Source organism: Falco rusticolus, chromosome 11 (assembly GCF_015220075.1).
Source record: "Falco rusticolus isolate bFalRus1 chromosome 11, bFalRus1.pri, whole genome shotgun sequence".
Taxonomy (NCBI): Eukaryota; Metazoa; Chordata; class Aves; order Falconiformes; family Falconidae; genus Falco; species Falco rusticolus.
Genome location: NC_051197.1, coordinates 7,549,259 through 7,565,985, shown reverse-complemented (window position 1 = coordinate 7,565,985; position 16,727 = coordinate 7,549,259). Strand labels below are relative to the sequence as shown.

Sequence of the window (16,727 nt, the reverse complement as noted above, 5' to 3'; positions counted from 1 at the left end):
ATCCGGATGAAACTTGTACAAATTTAACCTGTAGTAAGCTGTAACAGATTTACAGCAGATAACTTCGCTTGAGTATTATGCTGTCTGTGAAGGTATATTCATAGAGAAGAATTGCATAGAAATACTTTCCCTAAATTTGATTTCCCAGTCCTACTAGGAGGTGGTCTTTCTCTCCAGAGCTAGGAGATTATAAGGCTCTCGGTATCACTTACACACTCTCAGTTTTGGTTTGTGGAGGTTCAAAGTCCCTCACCTGGAATATGGGTGGAGAATTAAAAGTGCTTTTTAATGGCTGTTCAAATGTCAGCTGTTTATGCTCACTAATTCACCTCAGTCAGTCTTAAGTAGAGGTACAAGGTGTGAAGTCATTTAAGGCTCAGCTATGGAAATAGAAACATTTGCTGATGGCTGGTCCATATCGTAATTCTGGTTATTGCACTGACTTCGTTCTATGGTCTTCACATGTTTAATAAAAATTAGTTTCATTATTTCCTATGATTAGGAAATATGCCTTATGCTTATTTTCTATGATTTGTCATGTTCTCTCTTGTTATGACTTTTAGTTCACAAATTTTAAACCCCCTTTTTTTAACCTGTCCTCAGAAATTCAAGAAAATTCAAAAGAATAAAGAAAATTTCAAAGCAAAAGTTCAAGAAATCAAATCACGTTCTCTGCTTTGTCTTCCTTTTACCACTAAAAAATGCCTGCAGTTAACATTTAGAGTGCTTTTGATATCAGTGTGCTATCTTTTCTGCACATATGTCTGTAAAGTACTTGTTGCGCCATTCTCGAGGCGTCCGAATTCATTCTTGTACCTAAGGGTGCGTATCGTGTTGGAAGACTGGCTGCCAAAAGAACTGGTCCTTCAGCGCGCGTGCTTCTTCACGTGGGCTAGCATGATCCTCGTAGGGTTGTAGGGTCAGCTGGAACGTGGGTTTGAAGACAATTTGATCGTGTCCCAGCTGACCACATGCCTCACTAATATTAGCATTTGAGAAGGTAGGGGGACGCTGTCTCGTTCAGCTCTGCCATTTCATTTTCGCATAGTAATTCCTGAATTGTAGGGAGTTTATAAAGCTGTGGTACATAAGCAGCGGTAATTTGGAATGTTAGCAGGGTTGGGGGCTTTATTTAGGTGGAGAGATGACCTGTTGTGGTTCTGTATATACAGCCTTGTATTTTGAATTAAAGGCGTATCGATGTGACCAGGTACACAGGGTCATGTATTCCATTCCCTCTGAGCCAATTTCAGCCTGAAACAATACAGTTGTCCTGCTGTAGGTGTAACTGGGTGACATTTTGAGCCTGAGACTGGCCTTTCCCTGTGAGCATAATGCAGGGGTGGGGTTGGTTTCAACATGGTGACATAGACATGCAATCTGGAAACAGTTTTGTGGTTAACCCATCAGCATTTACCTGCTCATCACCTCTCTCAGACTCCTTAGCCCATTTCAATCCAGAAAGTTGCGCACGCAGGAAACCAAACCCTTTCTCCAGCAGATCCAATAGCCAATTAACCTTTGGCAGAGGAGCTGTGGAAAACTGCAGGGTAATAACTTCTGATGCGGCTGAACTTTCCATCAGAGAGAGAGCCAGAAATACACGTCTCCTCATAAGTGTGTCCTTGCACTGTTGCATTTAGCCTTCTTTGGTAGTAACTTAAAATAGAATGCAGTAAAGTAACTCTGCTCGAACGCTTATTGCACATTAAGGATACTGTGCAGTAATATTGTACTTGTGGGGGAAAAAAAGCAGCACCTAAATTAGTATGCTTTGTCTTTTGGTAAAATGAGCAGATGTTAACCTAAATATGTTTTGGATACATACATCAGATGCAAATTAATTAAGTTAAATTTACATTTCTGACATAATTAGGACTTTCAAGGAGCAAGGCAAAAGAATTTACATCGTCTGAGTCAGAAAGAAAATGAGAACTTAAGGTTCACACATTTCTGTTTTCATTGGTCTATTCCTTCCCCTCTACTTAGTTGTACTAGTAACACTACTTGCAAGTGTGAATGCAGATGTTTCTCACATGCATTTCCAAGGTGTTTTACAAAGCCGAATTGTTTGCTTTTTCCCCACTTCTTTGATAGTTTGTAGTGTTTTTTTTCTTTTTCAGAATAGAATGCACATCCTCAAATTTGCTTGTAATTACATTTGTTTAAATTTATTTATGAATTACATATTTCAGAGAAAATGATGTGGACTTGCCATAAATGGTTTTGCTTGAATAAATGGTTGTCTGATAACAGTAAACCGTTAGTTTTTTCTTTCCTTTGTTAAGAGCAAAAGATGAAATAAATATGTGTGCCATTTTGGATCAGTTTGACCAATGGTTTGACAAATTACTTCTTCTTTCCCCTCCATATTCTTTGTGAATCCACCAGTGTTTTCTCTTGAAGGTATCACAAATGTAAGTCTACTGAAGTATTGTGGTTTTTTTCAGCATATAGTTGGCTGCACTGACAATATTTAACAGAAAAGTCTCAAAGTGGCTTATTTCTGCCTTCTGCTGGCACAGCAGCTGTAAAGTTGTTCCATGAGCCGGATTCCAGCTGAAAAATAACTTTCTGCTGTTTTATTTTTTCAGCTGAATTTGTTCTGTTGTTTTCTGCACGTCAGTATAAAAAATGTGTGTTGATATTATACTGGGTGATAGCGTGAAGACAGAGAAATGGCTAGGGAGGAAGAGGGAGTTGAATGCAATTTGCTTTTTGTTTGTGTTTTCTGTGCTGTCTTAAATGCACATCAGCCTTGATTACCCTTGGGAATCCTGTAGAAATAACCCAGAAAACCCCTCAAGGTTGAAAATCTGATTAAAATTCTTTTTTTAAGTGTACTCTTTAAATAAATATTTTAATTGTATAATAAATTGAAAGCAGAACTGGCATAACTGTGGAAACAATGCTAAAACCAGGGCCAGTAGATAGGAAAGTCAGTTCCTTAAAATATTTTAAAACTTTGTGGATATTTGACATGGTGGTATTGAAAGGAGAACTGTTCAAAATGTTGTAGACTTAAGCAGCTGCCTTGTATTGTGAATGAGGCTTGCAAGAAAATATTGTGTATGACAGCTCCATAGCGTGTATTATTGAAACAAAACTGAGCAGCCTGCCATCATGTTAATGGTTCTTGCACCAATAAGTGCCTAAAGAATACATTTAAATGTTCTGTTAAACATTCCATGAAACTACTTTTAAAAACATATGCTGGTTGAATGCCTTCAGGAGCAAAATCTGTGTGATAACAGTTGTTAGGAGGAGTAGTTGTGGTGGTGTAAAACTATTTTTCCCATCGTGCTTTTGAAAGATTTCTTGTAGTTAGCAACTTTAATACTTGTTGTGCTGTACTGAAGAACTGCTTGTGGATTGTATGATCCAGATATTGAGGAGGAGGGGGACTCAAATTTTGCAGCAGTTTCATGAACCTTTGGTGGTGAACTGAAAACAAATCTTGTTAACTTGATTTGAAATGATGCTTCTGAAGCTGGAGTCATGGCTCAGTGCCCCTGCGGTACAGACCTTCAGATGAATGCATTTTCCTGCTTTTTCCAAATACAGTTTCTCAACCGACAGCTGTGTGCAAAAATCCCAAGAAAACAGGAAAAAAGCCATCTGCTTTTGCACAAACATTCCCTTTGAGGTCTCTGCTTTCCATTCTCAGCCAAGGTGACACTTTTTCCTGTAATAACTTGATCTGTCACATGCACTGCAATTGCAAACAGCTCAGCGAGTCTAATAAAAACAGACAAAACTATAAGCAAACCAGGGATAGTAAGAAAAAGAATTCTGAATTTATGGACTCTGAAGAAAAAATATTGATAGCTATTATGCAACACTGAACTGAATTTAGTACATAGTTTTAACTTTGTATCACAGGTTTTGATGCACTAAGTAAATTGTTACAGGATTATGATTTAAGTAGTTGACTCCTCTTTAGTAGTTAGGCTATAGGTCTGGTTTTAGATCTCCCAATACTTGATCATCACTTTGCGGTGCACGTCATTGGCATTTCTCATCCAATATAAACATATTGTGCCTGTTCAGATTTGTTCAAGAATATTTGATGGGTTAACTTTGTACTGGCACTCTGAACTGCACGTAGTCTGTCCTCTCAAAGCCAGACATGTTGTCTGGTCCATTAATTTGATGAAGTGTAGTCGGGTGCTCATGTAGGACCTGGATCAAGATGGGTACAGTTTGGCAAATGAGACGAGTACAGATCATGTGCTAGCTGTGGATCCAAAGAAAACCAGTTTAGTACTAAATTTGTTCACTTACCTGCAAAATCTCATCTATTGCATGTTTTTTATTTATTTTTTTATTAGATGTGCAAAATAAACCCAGTAGCAATCTAGAGGATCAATTTTTGTTGTTGCTGTTGGATGACGACTTAGTTTAAGGTTTCTGGCTGTTTAAAAGTCTTTCCTTGATGCAGATTGGGAGCAGTTAAGCTGAGGCTAATGAATTGTCAAGCGAGAGAGACAATTTAATGAATAAGCTTTATTAAAATAACTCAGAGTTATACAGTCTGAACATTTAACAGCGATTACAATATTTAGAAATTTGAAAAGATTAACATGGTGATCAGATACCCAGTCCTGTTGCAGACACAGACTGTTTAGTCTGTGGCTGCACTTCTGGGGGAAGAGGATTGAAGAGAGGGTCCTATGATTGTGTTTATCTCTTTCACCTTGATCCAGTTAGGGTCTCTCATGTATTAATTTCTTGTAGGATTCTATAAGCAGTGTAATGCTTTTCTGTGTCAGGAACCATAAATTATTGCCTTACCTTTTTCAGATATACATGGCATCTGTTGGGGTTATATGAGCCCCAGTGGCATCATCAGTTATTCCTGCAGTGTTTTGGTTCCTGCACTATGACTGCATCCACAAAAGCCGAAGCTTTAGCTACAGAAACAACATGGCTGTTAGATGCTGTCCCTGTGCTTAAGGAGGTCTCCTCTGAGACGGGCATGCCTTGCAAGGGAGCTAGAGGAATGGTAGTTTTGAATTGTTGGTGTTTATTTCTGCTTGAAAAATAAGGGTTGCCTTAGCGTTTGATGGGAACAATGAACGTTATGGGAAGTGGTCCAAAATAAAGCTTCTCCTGTAGATGTATTTAAACACCAAATATCACTGTTTATAAGTAGAGCTTGTTCCAGGTTCTTCATCCCCAATGGAAATAAATATTGTAAGTGGTTTTGCTCATCTGTGTACTTATATTAGAGATTTCCTTGACAGGACTGTGTGAGTCAAAAATGTACTCTGAAAAGTTCTGTGTACTCCTGCACGAGCAGAACGTGGGCCTGAGAAGCTTTGGAGGCAGACAGCAGCTGGGTTTTATATTGAAATCTAAAACTTTCCATGCAACAGCTAAAATTCAAATGGAGTAGTAGTTCTAAAGATGAATGAGGGCTGGGTGGGGTGGGGTGTGTGTGTGTTAGGATTTTAATTTTGTTTGGTTTTGTATAAATAGACCCAGGCATTATTTACATTTCTCTTAAGAAGCTGTAGGTTACCTGAAATGCCTCATGTTAGATCAGTTCTGTATTTGATCAACTTCACTGGGGGGATGTAAAAAAGAAACCAGTAAAGGCCATATTTTTGGGGGAGATACTTACATTCCCCCTTCAGTAATACTGTATAGCTTTGCTAATTTTTACAGATTTTTATTTGAGTTTCAGCTTAAATTTATCTTGTGTTGCTGTCTGCTTGTAACCTATTCAAGTTCATCAGCATCAAAATCAGTGCACTGTGTACTGAAAGTTTATTGAAAATGTCATTTTGTCTGGTTATAAAACTGATCGCTGAAAAAAGATAGCTGCATATTAAAACTTTAAATATAAAAAGAAAGTAAAGTGTGACTTTTTTATTAGCCATTCAGAGATGTCTTTCTGCCGTATGAGATTTTATTCAGTGAAATGGAACCATTCCTCAAAACAGGTATGGGATGGCTTTATTTATCCAGGAATACTTGACGAGTCATAGGACATAATGGATACCCATGACAAATTTCAACAAAAGGGTAAAATGTAATGCTCTAAGGGAAAGCTGAAGCTGTCTAAATTGTGTTTTTTATAAAATCTTACTTTGGGGGTGTGTGGGAATCTAAAACGTCAGCTGAGTTATGTTGTAAAGTGCTGTCCTGTAGCAATCAGTAAAAGATTTGCTGCGTTCTGATGAGAAAATACAGCACTGTGCGTGATGATAGCTGCATGCTTTAGTGCACAGGGGGTTCAGATACTGGAATGATAGGTGCTTTATTGCACTTAGGTAGAATGAATTAGATTTACTGCTTCATTATAATTGGTATTAACCAATTAAAGCTCTGTCTGAAGGTGGCGAAATGATAAGTATATAGGACCACACCGTGAACCTGTGGTTTATCTTGCGAATCTTTTTGCAGACTAAGAATATCATAATGGTTAAACTTAATTTCCATTTCATTAAAATGTGGTGTACAAGAAAAAGGAAGGCTTTTACGGTATCTTTTGCAGTTGAGTTGATAGTCTGTCTGCACAGTGGAAATCAGGGTGGTTGGGATTCTGCTCTCCCTTGCAGTAGGACTAGCTCTCATCTTCCCTGCACTTATCTTGTTGAGGGATCTAAACCAAACCAAACCAAATCTCTCTTCTGCTACCTTTGGCTTTTATCCCATTTGTTTCCCTGCCTGTGCGCAGTACAGTGAGCTGGGAGTGCTTTGCCTGGCACGCCGGAGCGCCCGGAGTGTGTCATCTGGACAGACCTGATGCGTTTCCTTCAGCTGCTGCAGAGTGGCATCCTCCATCCAGATCCTGTCTTTCCTGCTAAGATTATGCCAATATTTCTTCTTGAAACCACCAGAGGGAGTAATAAACTCTCGGTGGTGCCCTCCTATCTGAGAACTCTGAAGGCAGTGAATATGAAAAATAAAAGTGTACTCTAGTGAGGTGTGTTCCAAGTATATGCAATTCCTGATGGGAAATTGTTGGAGTAGCTTTGTTTCTAGATCCTTTCTTGGTTTTGAACTTTAAAAAAAAAAACACCTTAAAAAAAAAATCGTCCCTATGTCGAAGTTTTCATTCAGGATATTTACAAAGAAATTATTTATCTGTAGAATACATTATGGATACACTGCTGGTATTTATTTCCATTTCATTTTGATCAGCTAACCTGTATTGATATGGAAACAAGTAGATTAATACTGATGGTTTCTAACATTCAGTACTCTGACAAATTAGAGATTGAGTTGAATGAGAGATCAGCATAAACATCATATGAAGCTGTGACTCCTGTATTTTTAAATTATCTTTATTGAATAGGACTTGCTGTGACTGCTTTATGCTTTCCTTGTAGCTATATCTCAAATATGTAGCAGATAAAGAATAATTTCTTGCTGTTACAACTGATACTTCTCATTCCTGTCTTTTTTCCCTACTGCTATCAGTAAGATTTCATTGTCTGATGGCTTTAGTGGAAAAAGGGCTGGCCATAATCACACCAATATATTGTCTAGATGGAATTGTTTAGATAGGGTTGGAAAGAAGTGGGCATTTCAGAAAATGACAGCAAGAGAATCTGTTCATGAGACACCAGTGATAGCTGTGTTTTCATGACCTGAAAGAGTGTAGTTTGAACATTTGGATGGTAAGAGAGAAGGGGTTGAATTAGACCAGACTGCCTTTGCAGACAGGGCTACAATGGTGTGTCATTTTTCATTTAAAAAATGGAATGTGTGTGTAGTTAAAAAACAGAATATGTTTTGCCTCTTGTCAGAAAACTTGAGTATTTAGGATGACTGAAATTTTTCTTTTTTTCTTTATCTTAAAGAGTTTGTGTGTGCACTGCTTGTGCTTGCCACTATTTGCCCAGTAACACAACATTGGCAGAAAGTTACTGACAAATCTACCAGAGTCAGTCCTGGGAATAGTTGAAAGTTCAAAGTATCACAACTTCAAGCTAGGACTGAGTTGGCTGTTGAGAGTTGCCTGTTTTGGGGGGCTGAGGGTTTTTTCCCCTGGAATTCCCTTGTTAGTGCTTTAAACAGATAATAAAGAGGGGGTTCAGTAGTTTAGCTGCAAGATGGGCTAATCTACAGGTTTGAGCACTGTTTATGGATGCAGGAATCCTGTTTTCTGATCTGGGTGTCTAAACATGAAATGTATATTTGTATGAAAAAGGGTATAGATCTGGGAAACTTTCTGATAGGGTTATAATTTCATTTGTACAATTCTGCCTGCACAGCTGTATTTTGTTATATGGACACTTTTCTGAGAGTAGGAGAGGAGGGAGGAAGATGTAAATCAGTATACTGCCAATTTTTACTATTTCCTAATTCCTTTCTTCTTCACTTTTTACTTTCTATAAAGGTGTGGACTGCATCTTCTAAGTATTTCTTCAAGGTATCTACAAAACTTCTTGAAGTGGGATATTGTATATTATTTTTTTGAAGGATTATTTTTTTCATACCATGGTGGTGTACTTTCTTTTCTGTGAGAACTAACCTATTTTGTAACAGAACTTGCATCTCATTTAATCAGTCAATAAAACATTATTGAAAAATTATTTATTCTTTTCTCAGTTGCTTTGAATAACTAACTTTCTGCTTGCAATTCTTACTATATTTGTTAATCCAGTGATCTGTTTTTTTCTGTTTCAGTCAAAAGACAAAATGATGAGAGGATCACGCCGAGGCTGTGTTAGACTCAGGGTAAGTGTTTTTTTATTCAGTACTTAATTACTTACTGTATATAATGTGGCCTAATGGAGAGAACTGCACGGAGACTTCTGAGGTTTGTGCTCTATTCCTGACTCTGCAAAATACTGAAATAGTGAAAGTATTTAAAGAAAGGAAATATTAGAGGTCAAGTGACATGCTGGGCTAATTGCATTCTATAATTTTATATACTGTATAAAAACTTTATATATTTTGTACATATACATTATATGACAGGGTAATATGACAGGGTTAGTAGCAGGCTATGAAAAAGTTGCTGCTTGCAGTTCTCATTTCTTTGTGTGTGGATATATATATGTGTGTGTATCTATATATATATGTTCTGTCCCTACAGAAGTCATTGCAAAACTGCTTTCTTCTGTCCTTCTGATTTGCCTGTAGTCTTTTACTGTGTCCTCCATTCTGCCAGTTTGGACAGTCTTTAGGCCTGCCACTTGGCTGCGCTTGAGCTTAGTGAAACAAAGGACTGGAAAGGGAAGGAGGAGCACAGCAGGCAAGGTTTTTGAAATATCAGCTGGGAGGGGGTACAAATTGGGGAAAGAGAGGTAAAAAGATGCAGAGTGGGAAAGCTCAGTGGTATTTGTTTGAGGCACCAGGGCTTGGGGCATTTATCCTTGAGTGCTACTGTTGCAGCGTGAAATGACAGTACTGAAGTGAGATGGGAATGCTGTGATACCTTTTCACATGCCCAGTTTCTACCTTGTGTTCATGCACGTACCAAAAGTATTTCTTGCAGAAGTCTTTTTTCTGTATTTTTTCCCATTCCTTACAGAATCTCTGGTTCCAATATGCAGCAGTCTTGTGAAGAGCTGATGTAAACAGGGGGATGGAGTCAGGAGTATGATGGGTATGAATGGGAGCATTTTGAGTCTTGGAATAAGAGAAGTATAGGCAAGGGGATCTGTGGTCTGGCACATAATGTGATGAGTGTTGCAGCAGAACTCTGCTTCTTCCATTACTCCTTCCTCTGTTGTTACTCCTTTCCAGTCTTTCTGTGGGCTTAATAAAGGGGTACCTACAGCCTTTGGAAACTCATACAAAGAATCTCCAATCACTTGGATTCCAGATGACTTTTTTCCACTTTCCCTTGTTTAATGTATTGATGTCTTAATTTGGAATTTCTTTAAGGGTAATGTAAACTCAAACCATTGTCTAGAACATGACATCCCCAAAGATTCATGAGGATGTTTTTCTATTGTGCAGAAAAATTTAGTCTGAAAAACCATGCCTGCTTTAATAGTGTTGTGAGCCTGTCAATGTGGAGGTTGGCCTCAGCGTGTCAGTTTGGGAAATACTAAAAGTGAACAATCTGTTCAATGTTGCATGATCCATCTTTATATGTGTTTAACATAAAATGATCCCTTTCTCTTCCCCCATCTGCCACTCTCCCACCTCAAATTACCCTTTGGAGTTTTCTGAAGGTTTGCTGACTCCTCCCTCCTTTCTCTGAATGTGTGTAGGGATTTTTTATGGAAGAAGGAATCTTTATTTTTTCTGCTTTTGTAAAGCAGCTCTTCTGGCAGATGACAGTGATACTGATAGCTGAACAGATGGGCTTCTGCAGTCTGAAATTCTATCAAAGAGGTTTTCTGTTTAGAGTAATTGTTGATTTGTAACTGTAAGTGTGAACATAAACAAACATGTAATTTAAGCAATTTGGCTAAAATACTTCCGTTTTTCTTGAACGGATTTTTAAAAGCTTGTTCCTCACCTTTTTGCTCTTGATACATGTTTCATAGGCCTGAAGTTTCATCTTCAGATTCTTTTCTTGACGGTCGTAGTGTACTTAGCAAGGTATATTCATAGAGAAATCTATGTCATCTATACTATGCGTAAGTCCTGCTGAAGTTTTCTGGAATATACACTTAAACTTTCACAGTCTAGTTTTTCTTTTGCTTGTTTATGTGTATTATCTGCATGACAACAGAAGCATCTTCTATGCTGAGGCTCAGACCCTTTGCCTCAGTGTTGTGATCAGAGCATCTGCACTTGATGGAGCATTGTGTGGCGATCACAGACAGCCCTGTGCTCTTCCTGCTCCTCGGTTCCCTCCCAGCACTTGGGATAAAGGCAGGACTTCGTTGTCCTAGTCTGACCTTTTTTAGCCTTACGTTAGTTTTACCTATAATCTTCGGGGAGAATATCTTCATCATGTTCTTGGTGTCTGACTTACAGGTTTTTGATATAGCTGGTGAGGAGAATGATATTGTACAACTTGCAGTGATCTGATTTATTGCATAGCAAAACATGTACTTAAAGTGCCAAACTTTTTTCTTTATCTATTGGTATATTTAAAAAAAAGAAAAATAATTCTGGAAAAATGAATCTGGCCCATCATGTCATGCTGCTGGCACGCTGTTTGGTTACCAGATAGTCTCTGAATATAATGGCTAGTCGGCTGGTTGTTGTTATGTCCTGGCACTGAAAGTATTCAGAAGTATACTGGCTTGGGTACACTTTTTGGGTGCCTCTTTTATAGTGATCACATAACTGTCCTTGCAAAGCCTGTATGGAAGATGCTCTTTTGGAGAAGTTAAGTGGTACATTTTTGGCAGTTGAGGGAATGGAGCTATCCTTTCCTGCTACGTGCCCTTGAATTACATATGGTTAGTGCTGTTCTTAAATAGGACCTGTGCCTTCCACTGTCTTGTGGTGCCTGTGACAGTCCCAGCCATGTATGAGCTGGTACCATTGGCCAGAAACCTCATACAGGGGCTAGGAAGAATATGTGTGAATAAGATTGATTCAGATCCTTCTGCCCCTAAGTCTGTACCAAAACAATTCTTATGTTTTGGCCGGTCTGATAGGTACCTGACCCCCTGCTCTGTAGTTGGTATATGGTACCTGGCTGAATGAAAGGAAGCACTTGTTGGAATTCACTCACAGCCACTCGTACTACTGTTACTTGCCGTTTACTCTGACAGTAAGAGCAAAATTTACCCTAGAAATATGTCCTCCTTCCAGTGATGTCTGTTTTGTCAGAGGGGGAAAGATAAAACAGATCCTGATGCCATGGCTCCTGGAGGAGAAGAGAAACTGAGGAAATTAATTGGTGATTTTTGAACTAAATGTTGTAATTTGTTGGAATTGGCAGAGGCCTGGAATGGTTCTTTTTTCACTGTCATCTTCTCCTGGGTGAAACTGTGTTATTTATTAAGTGTTTTAGGGGGGCAGAAATGAAGATGTGGATAGATTTTTAAAAAGCTAAGCACAGATGGCCTTTAACTCTAAAATTTATTTGGATTTCCTTCTAATAATTCATGAGGAATTAGAGGACAAAGCTAACTGGTTTTGATATATCCTGATGACTTACTGTTAATATTTACTTAGGGACTGAAAATTAGATCTTGCAGGGTACCAGTGACCCGACACGATGGGCCAAATTCATTCTGCTAGAATGATTTTTTTTTTTTTTTTTATAGACTGGTAGATAAAATCAGGTCAAGAGCTTCTTTTTATAGAGTATCTATGAATTAGTATTTTTATACATGGAAAGTACTTACACAATATTGTCCCCCACTCTTCTTTAAAATATAAGTTGGAATGTAGTAGAAAACCGTTTACTATAATGATGCTGTAGTGTTAAGCCACCTCCATTACAAAATTAAAAGATGCATGGTATTATCTAATAAATCACAGTTTTACAAATAATTACTGTTCTTATCTGCAACTAAAAATTTATTCAGGAACTGACTTGCATCCTGTGAGTAAACACAGAATCGTTCTGCTCTTTACTGTGTTCAGTTTGCTTCTAATTTGTCAATGCTGTTTAAATTCCAGTGGTGTAGTGCTGGAGTGTATGCTGCTGATGTCACTGCTTGCCTTATCAGGATTTTGTTCTTTGTTTCACAGGGAGCTGTGATTGGTATAGACGATGAGGACGACAGCACCTTCACAATAACTGTTGATCAGAAAACCTTCCATTTTCAGGGTGAGCTGAAAGAAGAGATTGTTTTTTTCTTATAATAGATTCCACTTGTATTTGATGGATGATTTTAAATGTTTGGCAACAGAACAGCATGAACGAGCACACTGAGAACATTCTGGATCCAGGGGTGCTGCAGGTTAGGCAGGGATTTACATCTGCAGTGGATACATATGTGCTAGAAAGAGACTGTAGCTCTAGCAGGATTTGGAGATTAAAAATGTAAAGAATAAATCACTCAAGGGGAGGAAGTAATGGGCTTCTGATTATGGGTTTCGCTTGCAAAACGTTTCTGATCTGCGTTATCAAGATACAATTATGCATTTCTGTATGAAGAGAATCAAGACTGGTCTGAAGGTTGCAATTTGTATCCAAATAGAACTTAATACTCAATTATGAGGAGACTAGAGGCAACATTTGGCTTAAAGGTGGAGCTTTGCTTCAAGATTTACCAGCTTGCATTCATTTCATCTACATTTCTGTGTCTTGTCTGCCAGTCACCATTTCTCTGCTATTATCCTTTTATTCACATTTACTAACACCAATGCCATCTGCCACTGCTATGTTTCGTCATTGCATGCTATGGTTCACCGGTAGAAAGGGTAAGGTACTATATAATTGTTATGTACTCCTTAAATTATTTTATCTGCAGCAGTAGGACAAAATACTGTGATAATATTGGCTAGAGAACTTATCTTTTCTGAATGTTAAAATCTTAGGGAAGTGTGATGAAAATATTTTTCAACTAACATTTGCTAGTCCTTTTGCTTTTCCTCTAAAATGTAGTGACTAAATCATTTAATTGCTTTGCATAGAGCTGGAAACTACATTTCCAAGAGGCACATTTGCATTTAACCAGTCATATTAATTTATGTAAACTGGAATAATTCATTCTATACCCTATACTGTACTGTACAGGTTTTAAAAATCAGTGATTTGGTAATGGGAGTTATCTTTAGTACTGCTGTGTTTTTGAGAACATTTCTAATGATAAACATTAATTGTACACCATATTGTCACTGGCATCTGTATTCCTTGTGCTACAGTTCTTCCTAAATGCTGCTTCCGTACTCTGGCTTTTCACTGCATTAAGCCTCATAAACATACCTTCATAATGCTGAGCTCACAGTAATGCTTAAATCTACTGTTTCCAGGGATAACTGATGCAATGCAAGCTAATTGCTAATGTAGTAATGGAATGCCATACTAACGGCAATCTTTCAGTACTATGAAGCTAAATACTGCTGAATATTTGAGAATTTGATACAGCTAAATCTGGAAGTCTGTGATCTATAGTTACTAAGATATACCTTTTTTAATAAGCCTTATGTGCAGTGATTTCTTATATGCTATATTCTCTTTTGGATAGTCAGATATCTTAAGCCAAGACTGGTACTATTTGATACAAGTAGTGTTCTGCTTTAAGTAATATTGATAGTTTTTGAACACCAGTTTTGTCACATAACGTCTCATGCTTTATAATCTCAATTAGTGTGCATTTCATACCAGTTCAGGATTCATGTGTGCTCCTTTAGTGGCGAACTAAGATCTTGTATACTATTTTCAGTATTATGCTTTTTCTATTAGCATATTATGAAGATAACATCCCTGCTATCCAGAAAATTATAATGACACAAGCACAGTATTAATATATGTGGCTGTAATGTGAAAATGTAAAAAGACAGGTAAGATATTAGTGCTGGGATATTTTGGTATAAAACAGATTTGTGGATTTGTATCTGTAGTTCTTACAGTCACTGTAAATGTATTCTCACTTCATGCAGCCCTTATCTCATATAGATATATATATTTATATATAAAATGTTTGGCCATTATATTAAATGAATTCAGTATTACACAGGCTTTAATTTATGTGAAATACAGGTCACTATCAGCCATGAATGGTGAATGGGTAATAATGTAAATACTACAAAAAGTATTCTGAGACTACACAGGATACATAGAACAGATTCTGGGAATAATCCAGGAAAACTTACAGTATTCTTAACATTTTTTTTCTAAGAGTTTTTAAAATACATGATCCAGATAGAGCTTTTGTTCTGCGAGATAGTCATAGCTATAAATATATCCACCCTTTATAAAAAAAGTCTTGTACAAGAGAATGCTGCAGAAATGGCGAATTTTTAAAAGGTACAATCTCTTCCTTCTTACTGCCTGCCTTCATTCTCAGAGACAGCTAAGGTTCCAAACAAACTGGAGCCTAGTTGGAAAAACAACAGAACTTTTAAAATTCCAAGATTTCAAGGATCTGCTGAGCTGTGTCTGCGTTAGGGTCCCATCTGCAGTGGAACAGTTTCTTTTTCAGCCTCCAAAAGAAAAATGCTTTCATGTACTCAGACTTTAAGTACTGATTGGTGAACACTTGAATCTTCTTGGTCTCAGTGAGATTTTGCTGATAGGCAGTGATAGAATTTGAATTTGGGAAAAGAAGGAAAAGCTTCATACTGGATTAATTAATTACTTCTCAATGTCAGTTGCTCAAAATTGTGCATCTGTCTAAAACTCTAGAGATATAGGTAATGAGATGAAGGGCAAATGAGTCATTTAAAGATGTCTGAACAACTTCTCACATGTTTGTTGTTCCTGTATGTGTATGTATGTGTGTAACTGAATTTCTGAAGCACTAAACCTCTAGCATCTCCCACTAAGATTTGCCAGTCACTGGATCTTGGTAAATTCTAAGTCTTCCCAGTGTGTAGTTCATATTTTGTTGCCGCCTGTGACAGTCTTCCTCTATCCTGTTTGCAGCTGTGCTTCCTAGTGGCCATCCCTGTATTGAACATTAGTAAAAGTTAAAAAGTTTTTATTACAAACAAAATATAGGCTTTGAATGATGACTGCATACATATCAAACAGTATCCATATATGTCATGCCTGGGTATAAAGGAAAGAAGTGAACTGAATAAATATGGGCAATAAAACCAACAGCAGTTTTGGTTTTACTGTCAGCTTAACTTCAGCTCTGCCAGAGTGCCCAGAAGATTATTCCCTTTATTGTACTGCTGTATCACACTAGAGGAGGAAGGGAGGAGTAGAATGTCCACCGAAATTTTAAGATAGGTTTAAAAGTAATGTATTCCGTCTCGTGGTTGGTCCTTGTTTGGTCATACCATATATCCAATGCCATGGCTTGATTCTAAGGCTTCTGAATTAGGTAGATCTCAAAGCACTCCCTCATGGGTTTGTTCAGATTAGATGTAAGAATCCATTCAAGTCATTGCAAGACATTTGGGATAATACTCTCAGTCTAATGTACCTTCCTGTCAGGAAGCTCGCTCTTGGTAATATATTTTTTCTTAATGTAATACTTGTCTCTGTTCTAAATGTTCCATAACCTTCAAGCACTGTGGGGTTTTTTTTTGGTTTGGTTGTTGGTTTTGTTGTTAAATTTCTTTTAACATCTTCATATCATCACCTAGCTATAAGCTCTTTCTATTTGGAAAGTCGGTTCCTCTACCCTTCATAGCACTTAGCTGCTCTTTCTGCTCACTAGCATGCTCTTGGCTTAAATTCAATAGTGGGAACGTGATGTTCAGGATAGTCCAGCAAGGGTATTGTTACCTTCTTGATATTTGAATTGCTGTCTAACCTGAAGGAATAATGGCTTTTATTTGGACTCAAATACTTCATTAAACACACACTGTATGCAGAAAGAAGAATTTAGATTTTTAAACTCCTACCTGAAAACCCAGCTCTTATTTTTACAGCCTGCAGCACAGTTCCTTGGAAGGAAAATCAGTCTTGTCTCCACTGTTTCATGTAATAAAGGACTGAAAGATTGGAAGCAGTCCAGTGCATTGATCTGAGATGATTTTGCTTTACCTTTTGTCTTTACTTTCCTATTCCTGCCACAAAAGTATCTTGAGAAATGAAGCATGAATGTTGCTGTGCAACTTATTCTCCTATTACATGAAAGCTGTCAGCCGGTAAAGGTAGATTTCTCCTTCTTCCCCATCCTGCCCCAGTTTCTAGCATGATTTGTGTCTGCTTACCATCCATCCCAGCTGAGAAAAGAGGGAGATATGCACAGCAAGAGGTTGTCTTAATGTTATAAAAGCAG

At 37.7% G+C, this 16,727-nt stretch overlaps 1 protein-coding gene across 2 annotated transcripts in view; it reads left to right on the top strand.

Moving 5' to 3' along the window:
• The window catches only part of OSBPL9 (oxysterol binding protein like 9), a 63,882-nt gene that overhangs the window by 1,072 nt on the left and 46,083 nt on the right, over nucleotides 1-16,727 (top strand). For both annotated transcript variants that reach the window (XM_037403718.1, XM_037403717.1), the window contains exons 2-3: nucleotides 8,644-8,694; nucleotides 12,574-12,652. In XM_037403718.1, coding sequence (XP_037259615.1) covers nucleotides 8,644-8,694; nucleotides 12,574-12,652 — 130 coding nt within the window. The remainder of the gene's footprint in view (nucleotides 1-8,643; nucleotides 8,695-12,573; nucleotides 12,653-16,727) is intronic.